Genomic DNA, 18,180 nt, shown 5'->3' with positions numbered 1-18,180 from the left:
GATGTAGCTCACTTTCCCACCTGGATACACATGTGGCTTCTCAGGGTGCTTCAGCTGAGATAGATCTCCACACTCCAAAGTATCTGTTGAACAGGATTATTTCTCCACATTTGTTACTTGTCTGTGATGGAGGTGGGTTTAAGCCAAACCTTCTGCTTGTCACTTTGCACGGAGGGTATCCAAGCAAAGGGCTGAGGCAACCCCCAAGCCTCAGTTATCCTGAATTTACTTTGTCAGATCCATGCTTCACACACCTGAGCAGGTATCTCCACACAACACCCTTTGTTAGACCGCACAGCACCACAGGCTCAGGCTTCTCGGTTCTGCTGGGCCGTGTCCCAGCAGCATCACCACCTGTTCTCAGTAGCCCCCCCAGCCCCTTACACAGGCAAATGGGCCTGAGGTGGCTTCTACCCCTGACCGGAGTCGGTATGAGGCAGGGGCAACAACCTGCACCTGCCCCTCCAGAGCCAGGCAGGGCAGTCAAACTCATTTCCACCCGCAGCCATATCAGCCTCACGGTTGCCTTCGAAGGGCCAAATGTAATTTTAGGACTGTATAAAAGTAGGAGTAGTTACATTCAGCCCCTAGAAGGCAACTGCGAGGCTGGTGTGGCCCCCGGTGAAAATGAGTTTGGTGTCCCTGCTTGAGGGTGATGGATGTAAACTCAACAGGTTTCACAGCGCTATCATATCTTACATAAGTTACAACAGCTCAGGCTATATTCTAAAGAACACAACTAATACCTTTGTTGCAACCTATTTCCGTTTATTTGGCTTTAAGCTTCACGCATCTACAGTGTTGGTTATTCTTGCGTGTGTGCTGTGGCAGTTCTCAGTTGCTCTCAACAGTATAAAAATGTAGCATTTGTCCTCCCACACCCCCACATCAGCCTTAGTGCTGCTGGGTGCAGCCATCCTGCGATGTGGGACTGGTATCGAGGCGTATAAATCAAAGGACATGAGTGGTACTGATACAATTCCAGGCAGACATCAGCACAGACTGCCTTTTTTCCATGCCTGATAAATAACCAATCATTCCATTTTTACAGCAACTGCCTCACTATCAGGGGAGCAGAAATCCAAGGGGAAAGTCATGCTTATCTGCTGCTGTAGCCAAGGCATGTAAAAAAGCCGAAGCTCAGTCCTGTTCCTTTCCTCCCCACTGCTGTTGTGGCTGGGCGAGGATGGTGCCGCAGCGCTGCGGAGCTCGTGCGCTCAGCACGTAAACACAGAGCTGAAATTTAGTGATACTCTGTAGTGATACTCTGTGCAAGTATTAATAGAAGCAGAAACATTTTTAGTAAGCTAGGCTGAGCTACAAAGCTTATTTCATGTGATTTCTATTCTTAAGTTGATTTTTAAAAAAAGAAATTGACAGTGAGGGCAATGAAGCTGGTGAGGGGCCTGGAGCACAAGTCTCAGGAGGAGCAGCTGAGGGAACTGGGGCTGTTCAGCCTGGAGAACAGGAGGCTGAGGGGAGACCTTATCGCTGTCTGCAACTACCTGAAAGGAGGTTGTAGCGTGGAGGGTGTTGGTCTCTTCTCCCAGGTAGCAAGTGACAGGATGAGAGGAAATGGCCTCAAGTTTAGGGGAGGTTTACACTGGATGTTAGGAAAAACTTCATCACAGGAAGAGCTGTCGGGCATTGGAACAGGCTGCCCAGGGCAGTGGTGGAGTCACCATCCCTGGAGGTGTTTAAAAGGCGTTTAGATGAGGTTCTTAGGGATATGGTTTAGTGCCACAGTTAGGTTATGGTTGGACTAGATGATCCCGAGGGTCTCTTCCAACCAAAACACTTCTATGATTCTAAACCAGTAGAAAAATATATAATTACATTGAAATTTAAATAGCATTTGCTTCCATTTTTTTTTTTTTTTTTAAAGTTGACCAGAGAGAGAAGTGATTTTGCTGATGATGGCAAAGCTGCGCTGGCTCCCAGGCCTGGCTGGTGCCTGGGCAGGTTTTCCACCCCCTCGGCTCCCCGGTGGGTGCGTGAGCTGCCCATGGAGCGAGGAGAACGTGGGCTGGGTGCTGGGGGCAGCGCCGCTGCCTGTGGTGCCTCCATCCCGCCCTCAGCTGTTCTGTGGGCTGGCAGACGGAAACCTCCCGTCTGAAATGATCTTTTTGCGAGTTAACGAATTCAGCACCAAGACTGGCGTTACAACACTCCAGTTTTGTAAACTGGCTTCTCCCCTCTGTTCTCTCCCGCCACAGCCAAAAACCAAAAGGTGATCCGTAAAGCTGTAAGGGGAGGTGGTAGATCCCCTTATCAATGACTGTGAAGACAGGGCAAAAGGAGGCCGAGGAGGGAATGTCCTTCAGCTGCCTCTGGCGGGCCCCATACACTCCAAGCTGAGCTGGCTGTGCATCCTTCACCCTTGTGAATTTAATTAGGAGTTGCCAGTACCAGTGGAGAAAAATTCCTATTGATGGATGTTTCTAGATGACTTTCAAAAGTTTTACTGTGCAGGAAAGCAGAGAGCTACTGTAACAATTTCTATACCAAAGTGCTCATATAACACCACAAAGTTGGAAATACACATTTGTTTTTCTGCTTCTAGGTCATTCTTGGTGTTTCCTAACTGCCCTTTCTACACAAGCAGTATTTTAAAAATCAAAATTGAAGACTTTGTGCAGGGTCCAGACAGGTTGGAGTTAACTTTCTTCAGAGCAGCCTGTACAGGGTTATGTTTTAGATTTGCAGCTGAGCCAGGGCTGATAACCCAGTGGTGTTGTGGTTGTTGATGACCCATGTCAAGGCCGCCTCGTTTCCCACTGTACTGTCCCAAGGAGGGGCAGGCTGGGGTGGGAGGGAAGACAGCTCAGCCAGACTGGCCACAGGGCTGTTCCATGCCAAACGCCCTCATGTTCAGCAAGAAAAACTGGAGGAAGGGGTCTTCTTTCTTTTTTTCCATATGTTGCACTGATTTTTTTTTTCTAAATACTTTTATCTATAATGAAACAGTTCATCACTGTGAGACCACACCTGAAGTCATAGCTTTGCTGCTAGATTTTTCACTAGGTGCATCAAAAAAGGATGAATTTGGTAAAACACATTACAGAGCTCAGCATGAGGATAAGGAGTGTGATGTAAACAAATTCAAACAGCAACAACAAAGATTATTCAAAAGGATCCCAGAATGGTTGAGATTGGAACAGATCTCTGGAGATCGTCTTCTAATCCAACCTCTCCCCATGATTCACTGTATTTATAAATGTTTGGAAATTGGAAGTATAAGGATTCTTATAGAAGTATAAGGAAGTATAAGGAAGTATAAGGAAGTATAAGGAAGTATAAGGTTACATATACATCATGCCTAAAATTGAGTAGGAAAAAAAAAAATCAACTACACTAAAAATCAGCAGTGCAGCTCAAGGAATACATAATAATGTCCCCTAGTCCCTAAGCATTTGCTTCGATCCCCACACTCCTTTCTGACATCATCACATTTGGGTATAGGTTAGAGCTATTTTCTGTATTGCAGTACATTTCTGTACTAAAATTTTGCAATATATTTCATAAAACATGCCTAAAGAAGGGAAAGAATGGCCAGGAAAAGACTGTTTACTGTAGCAGCAGTGGCAAACTGTCATGCTCATGAAGCTAACCACCTAATTCACTAATTTTGAGACTGGCCATTGTTGTTAGGCATAGGAGGTTAAGAAAAGAATAAAGCATTTCAGATTATTCAATTAAGAGAAACTGTTTTACTGCAGTTCAGTGCATCTTTCTCCAACAGGAGGGATGAAGTATGCTCCAAGTGTAGCAATGCCAGGCCAGGTTTATGCCACCACAGAAGGGAAACCTGCGTTAGTAGTCAGTGGGATGACGAGTAGTCACGACTTGCATTTGAGAAGTCTCTGATTTTTAGCTATCGCTAATCTCCTTTTCCTTCATCATAGAGCACTCCTTCCATGTCAATGAAGAGAATGCTGCTTCTCTTGTGTAATGGTACCAGCACTTCAGGTGCTGCAGCCAGGTGCTGTGACCTGCCTCTGGGAGTCACACTGGCTTCATGGCAAAGCTCAACCAGCAGCTCTGCGGCTGCTCTCTGCCGGGGAGTCGGGACAAGGCACCAGGCTGCAGCAGCAGGTGAGCTGGGACCTGCACACCTGGCCTGGTACGTGCCTGAAGAGCAAGGCAGGTAGGCAAACAGCTCTCCACCTGCCCGGGCAACAAAACAGCTCCATCTGCAAGCCACGTGCTCACTCCATCTCCTATTCTGTTGGAACAGAAGGAAGCTAGTTAATTAAATATAGCACAGGTAAAGAAATGGCATAGAAGATGTGCATTACAACTGTGCCTTATTGCATTTTTATACTGACTTTATGTAATCATCACAAAATGAGGTGTATAGCTTAAATCAGGGACAAGGAAACTTAAGTTTGGCGCAAGTGATCCAACAGTTACCAAGTGCCTGAATAGTCAAATACTCTTATCACAGGTCTCCTCGCTGCAAGGTGTTTTTATCATGCCCTCTTCCACTGTGACTAATAGCCTTGAAGAAGGTAGTTTAGATTGAAAACTAATATCCATTTGAAAATAAAACACACCGAATAGGTGCTTACATCTGTCTGAACATTTGTACCTCATACTCTCAACAGTTTTACAAAGTAGCTGTTAATTTATTTCACGGACATGTATTTACATTGGTGAAAATTCACAACACTGAAAATACAACATTTACACATTCACAGGATATACAGTTTTGCACTCAGCCCAGGCACTCAGCTTTTCTATCTTTGCAATAATGACAACATAAGCTCTCAGTAGATCAAAAAGCTGGTAGGAGTGGTGGATTTTAAGCAGCATCGTTATCTGTATGTGGTGGTTATATTCTTCAAGGGATTAGATGGCAGGTTATTTCACCAAAGAAAAATGCTTCTTGCATGGCATTTGCATAAGCTTCTATAATTCATAAGCATATAGGTTTATCTCGTTCTGTTTTTCCATGCAATCAGTGATCCTTACACCACAGAGTTCAGTTATCCTTGTAGTAATTATTAAAGTTGATCCGCAGTAGAAAGTCCTCCAAATGTGGTTGGTATCCTCTATTTACAAGCTTTGTTACCACTAGAAGAAAAACCAGAAAAATAAAATCAGCTTCAACTAAGATTAATATTCTAAGGTCAGGCTTGAGAGTATCTGTGCTTTTTTTTTTAAAAAAAGTGCCTAATGCAAATATCTGAAAACAATGGAAACAAATGTCTGTTTTTTGCATAAGAAAGGTTTGGTATCTCTTTCTGAAATTACAAAATATTTCTAACAACAGGAAAGAGAAGTTCTAAGTGAAACTATATTATTCTAATGAGGAAATGCTTTCTCAAGCTGCGTTCACAATAAGATGGTTTATTATTATACGAATGTCAACTGACCAGGAAGCGTGTTTAGGTCCTCTGGTCACCTCTGTGAAAGAAGAGGCTCTGCTGAAGTTTTCTTGAGCAAAGTCCATTGTGAGAGAGGAAACCAAAGAGAAGTTCCTGGGACAAACCCCTCGAGCTCTATGACTGAACAAACCGCCTGCTCTCAACACCCTTAATAACAAGGAAAAAAGGCAACAGAAACTCCCTAAACATCCCATGCACCAGTATAACGGGAATTAGCAAGCAGCAGCAACATGCAAGGAAGAAGGGAAAGTGTACAGTTAAAGTCAGGGCCTGAGCCAAAGCCATTGAAGTCCAGAGTACTTTGTATTGGCTTTCAATGGATTCTAGATCAACCCACTGTGAAAGAACATTTGACAATACACGGTGACTGAAGGAACAAGTGTAGATGAACAAGCACACTGTTGTTTTTTGTAGTGCTTAATAAAGAGGGTGTAAAGAGCTAGGTCACTCAGCAAAGTTCCTTACGGAATGGTCTATTAATCTCTGTCCATGAAGCAACCATAGATCTCGTAGTATGGGCTTAGGTAGCTCCCAGAGGTGTTCTGACTTCCTGGAGAATTTGGAAGCAGCCATTCTAACTCATCCTGAAATATCTGTGTGTGGTCCTTTGACACCGTTTTTGGACACCCTTAAAGAATAAAAAGGGCAGCTCATTTCCTGAAGAATATAATCTGACTAGAAAATATTCTACAAAAAATAGATCTAAGGAAAACAGTTGCACTTCCTTCAGGAACTGAGGGATTTCTAGAAAAAAATCCAAACCCCATGAACCACCTTTGTACTCAGGGGAAGGATAAGTAACTTCTACTAAAAACGCAAGCAAGATCTGAAAGAGAAACGAAGAGGAAAAACAGATCAACCATTTCTTAACATTACAGGCTAAGCTGCCAGAGAGAAGAAATTTTATGTTAAATGAAAAAACATTTGGCAAATGATCTGTGCAGTTGAAAAACACTTGCCTGGAGCACTGGATATAAACTCCAACTAATACGAGGAGGCTCTCTGAGCTTTAGCCCAACAAGGAAATCAGAATGTTCCAAATGTCGTAACAATGGTAATACTCAACTAATGCAGATACATCTAAAAGTACTTTTAAGTGGTATCTAACTATCTTTTATTGCTGACAATAACGTTCAGAACTCAATTCCAGAGACAAGAAAAATGTAAGCACATAGAGCTAACTACCAAGTACTTATTTTGCAAATTGGCAGAAACTTATGGTCAGTCTTGGGATATGTTAAATTTCTTGTGTGGATATTTGAATTGATGGATATGCAGATCTTTGCACACCACAATAATGAGGCTTGCATTTGAGAACTACGTTTTCTAACACAGAATCACACACAGCACGGGTTGGGTTGGAAGGGACCTTTAAAGCTCATCTATTAGTCCAACCTCCAACACATACTAAGTACACACATCTTCCTATTTTTACATTGTACTTCCAAAACCTCTTTGTAGTTTTTTCAGTTGTCAGTTGACTTTTTCTTCTACCATCTAGAATTTACACAATTTCTTACCTTTGAATAAGAAGTGGGAGTAATACTTGAAGGTATTGTACGACTGTTGCATCAGAGCGAAGTTGGGATGAACGGCCATTTGCTTCCCCGCATCAAAGCTCCAGGACTGGGAGATCAGCTGGCTGCGGAACTTCAGAATGAGGCTGAAGATGCTGTGGATAATGTTCATCACGGGGGCTGCCTTCTCTGTCAACAGACCCCTAACAGAACAAAAACAACTTCAGAAATGTAGCTGACGTAATTTATTGGTTGTACGAAGAAAAATACAAAGGGGTGGCAATCCTTTAGGTTTTTCTCTTTAATTGCCTTAAAAAAAAAGAGAAATCCACAAGACTGCAGCCAACTGTAATGGCGATTTTTAAAAAGGTGCCTAAACCTAATACAGTTTGCTTGCTCTTCCAGTGAACCAAGATTTGCACTGGTGTATCTGATTTCTATAATGATACCCACATTTACAAAAAAGATGACCTTTAAAAACATGATCGTGCTCTGAGTTTTCTTAAAATTTAATCCCCTCTCATCCCATCACCTGATATACAAACAGCACCTTTAGCCAAGTTTTTTCTTGTTAAAATGGAAAAAGAGAAACATGGAAGGGCAGATTTATTTTCTTGTTCATAATTTCTGTTCTTTATCACCTCTTCTCCCTCCACTTTATCACTCCACTGGACCTTCTTGAAGAACAAACCAAATAATCCATAAGTGGCTCTTCTTTATTCCACTGCCCTTCTGCCACATACACAGTAACCAAAGAGCTAAAAGCTCGTGATTCCTAAAAGACTGATGTCTCTTGCACTGCTCATTAATCTGGCCAGAGCTACCAGGTCACGTCTGCTCCTTTGCAGTCCAGTCCTGTTCACTGCACATACATTAAAGGCATATACAAGGTGCAGAGGAAGCATTTTAAGATGCTTGAGCCCAGCTCACTTGTGCACGTCACTCACAGGTAATGAAACAGCATCCACCTGCAACAGCTTTGACAAGAATGGGATGAGAGGGAAAACAGAGCTGTGGCAAATGTGCCCTTATTCTTTAAGTCAGAGCTGTCCTGGGCAGACGTGGAGTGTGAGGCAGCGTGACCAGGAGCTGGAAGCGACTCTAAGGAGTCTGGGGAAACAAAGAGGACAGGCAGTTGAGGAAAAGCATCAACGTATGGACCTCGCAACGTGCCGTGAAGTTTGTTTCCCCAACTTAAGAACACTTTCACATGTAAAGACCACTTAGTATGTCAGGTAGAAGTAACTTTTGCAGAATGCATGAGGCTAGACTTAAACATCCATTAACTTAAATATTTGAAGCAAAAATAAGCATGGTAGCTTGCCTGAAGATGGCTTTGTTGAGGTATTCAGCGTGTGTTCTGTGAATTTCCTCCAGGTTGCCTACAGAAGACAGCTTGTTTCCAAATTCACACCATGTCACATGAAGAATCTGATTAGCAATGTAACCTTGAATAACTTTCACAAAATGCTGCATTTCGTGTTTATACAGCTGGAGCTGTCGAAACTGAACAGAATTTGAAGCACGACTCACTAAAGCTGAAAATAAAAACAGAAATATATTACCAGCAGCACCCACAGAGACTGTCTAAAATCAGAATTTTTAAAGGAATGAAGATTTCTATTAGTAAAGCCTGTTTAAAATGCTAGTGAAGTTCATTTAATAAGTTGTGGCTTTTGAAGCTTGACATGACTGTTGATAATCAGTTGTCTAGCACAGGATGCTAAATGAATTTTAAACAGGACGCTCTCTAGTTCATTCATTACACTCACCAGTGCGTTTTAAGTGAAACCAAACATCCTTGAGAGTCCATACCATGTGCTTCAGCTGAAGCAAAAAGGAGAAGATCTTGTTGTATTTATTCATGCAGCTCTCAGTAATGACGATGTTCAGAGGCCAGTCAACCTAAAAGAATTAACAGTGCTGTTCATACTACATTTTTGTGTTATAATTTATAAGAATATTTCAGAGACAAGTATTTCAGGGACATATAAATTAATATATATGCTTTAATAATGTAATGCATTGGCCGGTATAAGTAAATCCTGTAATTTCCATGACACATTTTTATTACTCCATTATTAAAGGTATTCCATTATCAAGAACACATTCACTTGACCATGGTACAACTGCACTACTACTGCGTTTCTCCACGCTTTCTTACCTTGTATCTCAGCTCTAAGCAACTCAGAGCATCAGGTGCATTAGGTTTGAACACTTCTGGAAGGTACTTGAGAGCAAAAGAAAGATTGGAAGCAAGCTGGGTGTCACCATGAAGACTGTACTGTAATGCTTTATTTAGGATAGAGTTAAGAACCAGTGGATTCAGCAGTTCACCGGGTGTTTGTCCTGATCCAAGCTAGGGGAAAAAAAAAATCCTAATTACACAGTATTCATAAAAAGTCTTGGCTCCTGAACACCAGTGAATTAAAGCAGAATGGTAAAGTGGTGACTAACCTGCCTGTCCCCACCGTTGACTGGAAGTTTCTGTTTCTGCCATAGCGATGCATAAACAGCAGAAGAAGCAACTTCCGAACTATTTGCTGTTCACAGCATGAACGTAATCTCCTGCCTGTACTGATTTATTTTGATATGTTGGGTTGCAGTTTGCTGTGGTTCAGCAGCTGCTCCACACCCCCGCTGCAGGGCATGCAGCATTTGGGCTGTAGTGGGGCAGAAGGCCAGCGGCAGGACTGGGACTGGTATGGTACGACTGGTATGGCTCCGGTCTGCCTATCTCATCAACTCGGTACCATCAGAGGTTTACAAATAAAGGTTTTCATAGAGTCTAAATCCACAAGTGGTTTCCCTAGTTGGGTCTAAAGGTTTCTTGGGAATCAGAGAAATGCCTTAACTACCCTACAGCCACATATCTCTGCTGGTAACCAGCTCCACTGACCCACACTGTCCTTCCTACCTTGCTGCCTCCTCCACAAGCACAAGGGTGTGCTCAGCAGAAGACCCAGCACTCTCTTCAGACACCTGCCCAGTGCTGGATGGGACAGCTGAGGTCAGAGAGGTGTTTTGCAATGCAGACCTTTCCACTGGGTTCTAGCAAATGGCAACAGGCTGTTCCAGCCTTGCTACCAGCAGATGAGAGGGGACAGAGCAACAGTGCAGCAGTTTCCACAGAAAAGAGGGAAATATCCTTCCACAACTGCTTATCTGCCAAAAATTTGAAATTATTATCCTTAAAGTGCTAAATACCTGTACTCTCTTTCTGGGATTAGCAATAGGAAATATTACTCTCTTCTTGGGATTTCCTTGGGCAGGGGCATCCCTTCCGAGCAAAGACCTTCTTTTGCCTCAGGCCTTTATCATTAACAGCACTCCTTGCTAAAGACTTCATGATACCGCACAAAAGAGGAAATCACCACAACCCAGGATTCTAATTCATACCATTCCCTCATTCCCACCCAAATTAATCCAGAGGTGTCAAGCTAAGTCAAACAGCCCAAAACCAAGGGTTATGACAACAAAGCAAATACCTTCTCAAACAACAGGTCACTGAGCGACTGAGCAAACTCCCCATCCTCCATTAACAAAAAGTGTCTCAGTGCTTCAAAATGCTTTTCTACATTCAGTTCCACAAAGTAGTAGTCAACTATTGCTTTGTTCACAAGAGAAACACTAAGAATCAAAACACAGAAAAAGTATTATTTTTACAAGCAACTCCTTCCTTACTGTCAACATTCAGCTGGGGCTACATCAGATTAATGCTCCAGTATTTAACTCTGATATCCAAGACAGGATGATATTCACACAGTCAAGGAAAAAAAAAACCTCTTTATTCAGAATATACCAGAATTAAAGCCTATCACTTCAGATACCTGGATTTTGAACAGTACTGGGGAAGTGTTTTAATACTTGCTACATATAATGATCTTTAGAACATGCTGCTGGGCATGGAGCAACATTTTATCAATAGCCTTCTGTCTTACCTCTGTCACCTACACAAACAGATTAAGAAAGACTATTAACTCCCTGAGAAGAATATCCTAATTGGTAAAGCTCTGACAGTAGGTACTGAGGGCAGGTCTATACTACAGCTTGCAGTATAGTGTAGTTTATTTAAAGTTAGCTTCAATACCTAATTCGTATATCAGGAATAGGCTAATTGTGCCAGCACACAACTCAGACTCACTTTGCTTTGCTGAACATGTGAATCTGCATACAGATCACTCCGGTAGACGATCTGGATGTTTAAAACTAAGTTAGATAAATTAGATCTTTCTACATTGTACCAAACTTTGAGTATAGTATACTCAGAGTTAGTAAATAAAATACAAACTTACAAGGAAGAAGATTAAAAAACGAGAAGCATTTCAACCCATCTGCAAATAACTGTTCTCATGACAGTTGCTAATCTTGTACATAGTAACTAACTTTTCTTTAAAATGCCATTAGATACAGTAATAAAATGGTCCAACACATATGTGGTTTCCTATGTATTCCAATAGTAACAAGAACAGCTTCTATTAAACTTCAAAACAGCCTTTGAAGCTAGAGTTCCCACAGAAACATAAAATATATCCTGATTAATATGCATGAGCTTTCACATAATCAAAATATTTTTCTTTTTTTCCCTTATCTTACACCTGCCCAATAAAAACCAGCACAACCATTATAAATAACATACAGTTTTTTAAAGACTACAGAAACCAACGGTGTCAAAACCACTGATGCATAATCCATGAGTCTGAGAGCAAATACTTCCCTCCAAGCCCTTTCAAACAGAACCTTCAAATTTTTAAGTTACACATATAAGTTTGTGTTACTATTTTCAAGTAAATCTGAACCTTTTAGTTAATAATGGACCATCCACTGAAACACTTCAGGAGTAAAGAGAAAATTTAAAGGAACAGCTCTATATGCAACTCATCTCAAAAAAGAGCTAATAAAGAACACAACATTAACTGCTAAATTATGGACTCAACATTTCTAACAAATACTCACTGAGATACCAGTGGAGCAGTAATAGAACGTTTCATCAGCACTGGCAGGGATAAGAGCTCGCTCAGCTGTACAGCCGTTTCATCTGTTGCTGACTGTACCACGGGGTCCACAGGAAAAGTGTAGGATCTTGGTATAACGTGATGCAAGAGATGAGAAACTGGGAGTTCTGCTAAATTTAAAAATATATCAACACTGTAAGTTATTATATTTAAGCAATTTGATAATCTGTGTCTATTCATCTCTACAAACCCCTCTAGGTTAGAAAATCATGTGCCAAAATGTATTTCTCATCTTTGTGCCTAGAAGCAAAGTGTTTGGCTACTGCGGTTCATAATATTGGTCATTTTTTAGTAATTCAGGTATTTTTCTGGCACTCAGCTTTCTCGCTAAAGTTACCACATCTTCTACTGATCTACTGTTCCAACAGTTCTACTCACACATCAAGTCATAACTATCTTGATATTTTTCAATACAATACTGATCCGATAAGGCTTTCAAATAAGCTTGTTCTTTCTTCCATGTATCTTCCTCTCCCTCTTCCTCCTCCTTAGTCTTGGGGGCATCAGCTTCAGAAAATGAAGTTTCTTGAGGCATAGTATCTTGTGGAATTGCTTTTTTGGGTTCTGCCTAAAACGAAAAAATGGACAAATTTTATGAGAGAAGCCAACTCACACTTAATGTTTTCTTACAGGTAGCTGACAAGTTGTTCCAACTGAAAATAAAAGAGCTTACTCACCTATACGCTTCTGGGATGTAAAGACAATATGGCACTATAGTGATTACCAGATTAGGACAGAAACTTATTACCTTAACTACCAGTGTATTTAATCCTTTGAAGGAAAAGGAAGTCTTGTCAACAACTACTTTGTTTCTTACCTGTAAGCTCTGTGAGGAATCTGGAGAAGGGTCCCTGTTGACCACATTTGCAATTACTGTAATTACAAGAAAATTAAAGACAGCATTTACTTAGACTTGCTTATAATGCTCAGTTCATACTCCAGATCTGCTCCCAAAGTTCTTAAAAATTCCTCTATGGACTGTCAGAGAAAAACCCACGCCAGTACCAGTCCCTCCCCACAGTCCCACCCAGCAGTTCTCTGTGTGTTCTCAAGATCACACAAGGTCCTGTTTCAAGAAGTTTCAGACTAGAATTTTTTAATGCTCTATTTGTTGCATATCAGAGACAAGACTAAGGTCAAATTCTTTCCTCTGAATTCTAACAGCGTCCAAAAAGTTATGCAAGCAATAAAGTAATAAATACCCGTTCTGAACATTAATATTTACAGTTACTTTCATGAGCTCTTAAACAAATGCTGATTGAATAAACTTTATTTTACCTTCCTGTTTCTCTTCCATTGTATTTTCTTTTTTGCCATCTTTACTGTTAGCATCAGGAGAGACTGGAACACTGTCAGATGACTGCGACTGTGGTAAAGTCTTTTTCTTAACTTGTGATGTTTTTGCTTCCTTTTTGCTCCCTTCAGCAGGAGACAATTCTTCACTGTACAGAAGTGTCTGAACCGTGGAGTCAGATGAAGGACCTGAAATGGTTTTGCGATGAGGTATTGGATCATCTTCTGTAGATGGGGCCCAGTTCCCTATTTGGATGCTTGACTGGGATGCATGACCAAACGGGCTCCAACGAGATTTCACAGGCTCTGTATCTGAAACCAGTTCTCCAATCCTGATGTGCGACTGTGAAGCATGGCCATGGATGTTCCAACGAGGTCTAGCTGAGACCACCTCTGACACGTTCTCGCCAACCTTGATATTGGCATCGGATGCATGACCATGGATGTTCCACCGAGGCCTCGCAGGAGCTACGTTTGACACATACTCTCCAATCTTAATGTTAGCTTCTGAAGCATGCCCATGAATGTTCCACCTAGGCCTTGAGGACTCTACCTCTGAAGCATATTCCCCAATTTTAATATGAGCTTCAGAAACATGCCCGTGAACATTCCATCGGGGTCGGCTAGATTCCACTTCAGAAGTATAGCTGCTGATGTTCATATGGGAGTCTGAAGAATGGCCAAAAGGACTTGCCTGTGGCTGGTGAGTGTCCACATGAGGTACATATTCTCCCACTCTAATGTTGGCATCAGATGCATGTCCATGAATATTCCACCGAGGCCTTCTGTACTCCACATCAAACACATTTTCTCCAACTCTAACATTTCCCTGCAAAGCTGCAGATGGTCTGAGAATTGTATTAAAATCATACTCATTTTGCTGATGCAATGGTGCATTGTCTTCTCCTTCCAGTGCTCCACTCATGACATGCTGACTTTCACTTACATGAGAAGTCTCAGAAAGATCCGAGTTAATATTTTGGAATGCTTCATCTAGCAAAGACCCCTGTACGCTAACGGCAGCAGGTTGTTCATCTTGTGGCTTTGGTAGGAAATCTTCTATATTCACAGTGGATTCAGGCAAGGAATCAGCACTGTATAGCGGACTGGATGCTTTCTCTGAACTTTGGAGACTGCTTTCAGATCCTGCTGCTTTAGGCTGAACATGCTGATCAGCATTATTATTTGTCAGCTCTGGCATGGGCAATATTTTGTCAGTAGAAGTAGAATGTTCCAGTCCAGGCTCAGATTCTTTTCTGCCAGCTGTCTCATTAGAATGCAGAGGGTTCACAGATGACACCTAAAAAAATAATTATTACACTGTATGGCCCATCACATAATCAAGCTACTTATTTGGGCAGCACTCTACCACACGTAAGATGTGAAATTTTCTGATTTTTCAGATGCACTACAAATAATGTGGTAACTACTCACCCTGCTGTTACAGTGAACCTTCTGTTTACTGACTGAAAAGAACCATGAAATGAACTCCCTTTAGGGAAACTCGGAACAACCACCTGGAGTTTATGTAAGAAAATAAACTCACCTGGGAATGTGGATCTTTCACAACAGAGTTTTTATCTAAAGCCAACTGGCACTGTTTATAGGGAATAATATCTAATTTTCTCCTGTAGTTTCCATCTGGAAGTTTTTCAAGCATTTCCTACAAGTGAAAATGACAGAACGAAAAGTTTTTAAGTACCAGGTACCAAATTTTCTAAATGACATTTTTGAAATCTTTTCAGAAGTTACCTCAATGCGTTTTTGGTCTTCTAACAGAAACTTAAGACGGGCTGTTTCCAACTTGTGTCGCTGGATTTTCCATAATGCTCTTTGTTCCCTACGGGCTGCATCATCAGAAAGTTTGCTATAATGGTCAATTAACTCTTGCCTAAATGAAATTAAAAATAAAGCTACGTTACAGATTTTTGCATATTGATTTTCGTCTTGCGTTCTAAAGATTAAGACCTTTTTGCACTTCACAACTCAGAAGCATCTTAAGTAGAAGTCAGGGGTTTCAATCACAGAGAAGACACAGGCCAAGACAAAAGGACTGTATTCTTAGTCAATATGTATTTTTGTAACTATTCTTAGTATGTCACTCATTTCTCTTAAGTATTTTTAGGTATAACAGATGTGAAATACAACTAGATGCACAACAAGAGCAATTCAAATAATTATCAACCTAACTCCTCCGTCTGCTTTGTACTTCTCCTTTGATGTACATTTGCCCATTTTTGCTGTGGGCTCAGCTTTTAATTGTAAGACGTAGTTAAATTTTTTCCTCAAACTCTCATCATAACAAAATCCAGACTGGATGAGATTGGTGCAAATCACTGCGTCCCAGATTTCTGGGCCACTAACCATTCCTAAATCACAAAATTGCTCATGGATTACCAAAAACCCTCACATCCATCTTTTAACTGCAAACATTACCCTTGTCGACCAACGTCTGGGAACTGCCACTACTATAAATTTTAATATACAATAATTTTTCTTGAGGTCTTGTGACAGTTTTGGAGTATCTAAGCTTTGGAAGACTACCCAGATACATTTACCTTGCCTTTTTTTCCAGTTCTTCTTCTAAAGCTTTCAGTCTTTTTTCTCTCTCTCTGAGCTCTCGGGCATAGCTGAAATCATCATCAATCTCCTCTTGTTTTATTGCAAGGCGACGCTGCATAAATATTTAAAACTTTTAAAAGCCGCTCTCAATACCAGCTGTAACACACATCTGCAATAAGTTCTTATTTGTACCCCAGGAGCTACTCATTCAGCTTCAGTACAATAAATCAAGATATCTTTACTCGCCTAAGAAATACAGTTGGCTTTTAGAAACACGCACAGAAATACCTCTTGGTCTTTGCAAACTGCTCTTTCAGCTTCTGAAACTGTTCCCGTTTCTTCGCATCCAAAGCCATCCGTTCTGATATTTGTCGATCTGTATTACAGTAAAGATACTGTTAGTTTACATTAAAAACCCACTAGAAAACAGGGGAACCCACCGCCGCAACTCACCATTAATGGCTTGCAGCACTTTGCTAGCAGTTTCTCGAGCATGAGCAATTAATTCTTGTCTGGCTATTTCCATGCGCAGATCCTCAAAAAACCAAACAAAAATACAGGTAGGACTTCTTTCTGTTATTTCAGACTTGAAAATACACCATTGCAAAGACAGGTGTATGCTTCATAGTGGTTATTAATCTATGGTTACAGTACAGGAATATGGATAAAACAATTAAATTGAAAGTCTGTAATATTTAAAGTTAATACATCGGACCTTATGGCAAACAAAATCCATCTGACATATACACACTACATTGAGAGCATCTGAAAGATGGAAATGTCTTCATAGTTAAGAGTTCTGAAAAAATAATTAGCTATGCAAATTACAAAAAGAGTCTTATCTGGTTACTAATAAGCATGTCGCATTCAATAAATTAGAATCTAACAACTGGGAGGGCAAATCTGCTGCTGCAAAGAACTACAATGGAGGACCAAAACTCATTAAATATATGAAAATGCCAACAAATGCCAACAGACCACCTACACTTTCAAAAGTTATATTACATAAGTTTATTTGTTGCGATAACAATTCAAACGGCAATTGGCCAATGAAAAAATTCTGAGCGTGAATACAAATTCTTTCGAAGTTACAACAAAAAAAGAAAAACTAGTACTAAAAAAAAAAAAAATCCCAACAATAAGGTCTTTATTCTTTTATTCATTTACCTTTTCCTCCTTGCTTATGGAACTGTACCGGGCAATTCTCTCCATTCGACCTACGTACACTGCACAATCTCTCTCTATTTCTTTCAGCTCCTCAAGTGAAAAAATGACTGAAATCCGGGGAACAGGTATGTCTGACCAACATATATAATGCTGAAAAATGAGAAATTTCCTTGTAAACACATTTTTAAGATTGTAAAATATGAGATTATGAGCTGATGTTTTCAATACCAGTTTTCAATAAAGGAGTGAACTGGTAAAAACCTAGAAACCTGCTCTAAAGAGACAAGATTTTCTCAATTTAACAGGAAAGAACTAAACCCAAACTTACCCTAGGACAGCACAATTTCAGTAAGTTTATGGTTTTCCCGCATATGTATACATCATTGGCAATATGTTTAAGAAACACAGGGACACAATCTTCTACTTCTTTTGAAATCAAAACATAGCCATGAGTCCAGTAATGTTTATCTAGGTATCAAACAAAAAGATGTAAGTATGTGGTTTTAATTATTTAATTAACAGCACAAATTATGTAACTTAGAAATGCTCCATATACATACTGTACCTCTGAAGCAAAGATAATCCTCATTCACCTGGATCATAAATTCTCCATAAACGTCTCTGAATACACCACTGTATACCCAATCATAGATAAATCTAAAAAAAATCGTATGATATTGAAAATCAACCCTCTTGTATTCTCAACTATTATAACCAAACAGTAACTATATTCTTTAAAACTGCAAAACACACAAGCTATAGGCAGGATAACAACCAGCAATTAAGTATTATAAGATACACACAGGATTGTGTCTCTACATTTTCTTAAACCATCTTTATATAGAACATTTCAGCAAAAAATTGAAACAATCTTTTTATTTCTGTCTATTAATTTACTAAGTATGTATTAGAAATTTCTGGAATTCTTTGCAGCACATCAAAAGCATAGGGAGAGATAAGGAGGAAGGATTTATTTTAAGGAGAGGTAACTTTAGCAGGGAGAAACTGAAAGGGTATAAACCAAAGATGCACTACCGAGCACTTTCCCCTTGGACCTAGAGACATTTTTAATAAACATGCAATAATGAGAACTACTATTTTGGAATATTTATTCATGCTTTTCCTATTTCCTTCATGCGAAACCAGACTTTTGAAGAAGCAAAAAGCTACAATCATTTGAAGCTCAAAGCACCTTGAAGTTAATATTTTCTTTTCTTACTAGTGGTAATTCTAACA

At 40.4% G+C, this 18,180-nt stretch overlaps 1 protein-coding gene across 1 annotated transcript in view; it reads right to left on the bottom strand.

The window, feature by feature from the left end:
- Nucleotides 1-4,607: 4,607 nt before the first annotated feature.
- TUBGCP6 (tubulin gamma complex component 6) overlaps nucleotides 4,608-18,180 on the bottom strand; it is a 20,482-nt gene continuing 6,909 nt past the window's right edge. The window contains 20 exon segments of the mRNA XM_065054581.1: nucleotides 4,608-5,076; nucleotides 6,911-7,110; nucleotides 8,232-8,445; nucleotides 8,680-8,812; nucleotides 9,072-9,266; nucleotides 10,396-10,537; nucleotides 11,864-12,032; nucleotides 12,301-12,490; nucleotides 12,740-12,795; nucleotides 13,201-14,515; nucleotides 14,762-14,878; nucleotides 14,968-15,106; nucleotides 15,774-15,889; nucleotides 16,066-16,079; nucleotides 16,082-16,153; nucleotides 16,231-16,312; nucleotides 16,945-17,094; nucleotides 17,273-17,412; nucleotides 17,510-17,644; nucleotides 18,088-18,091. Coding sequence (XP_064910653.1) covers nucleotides 4,985-5,076; nucleotides 6,911-7,110; nucleotides 8,232-8,445; nucleotides 8,680-8,812; nucleotides 9,072-9,266; nucleotides 10,396-10,537; nucleotides 11,864-12,032; nucleotides 12,301-12,490; nucleotides 12,740-12,795; nucleotides 13,201-14,515; nucleotides 14,762-14,878; nucleotides 14,968-15,106; nucleotides 15,774-15,889; nucleotides 16,066-16,079; nucleotides 16,082-16,153; nucleotides 16,231-16,312; nucleotides 16,945-17,094; nucleotides 17,273-17,412; nucleotides 17,510-17,644; nucleotides 18,088-18,091 — 3,675 coding nt within the window. The 3' untranslated portion in view covers nucleotides 4,608-4,984.

Source organism: Columba livia, chromosome 1 (genome assembly GCF_036013475.1).
Source record: "Columba livia isolate bColLiv1 breed racing homer chromosome 1, bColLiv1.pat.W.v2, whole genome shotgun sequence".
NCBI classification, from domain to species: Eukaryota; Metazoa; Chordata; class Aves; order Columbiformes; family Columbidae; genus Columba; species Columba livia.
The sequence above is the reverse complement of the archived record's forward strand: the minus strand, read 5'-3'. Positions and strand labels throughout refer to the sequence as shown.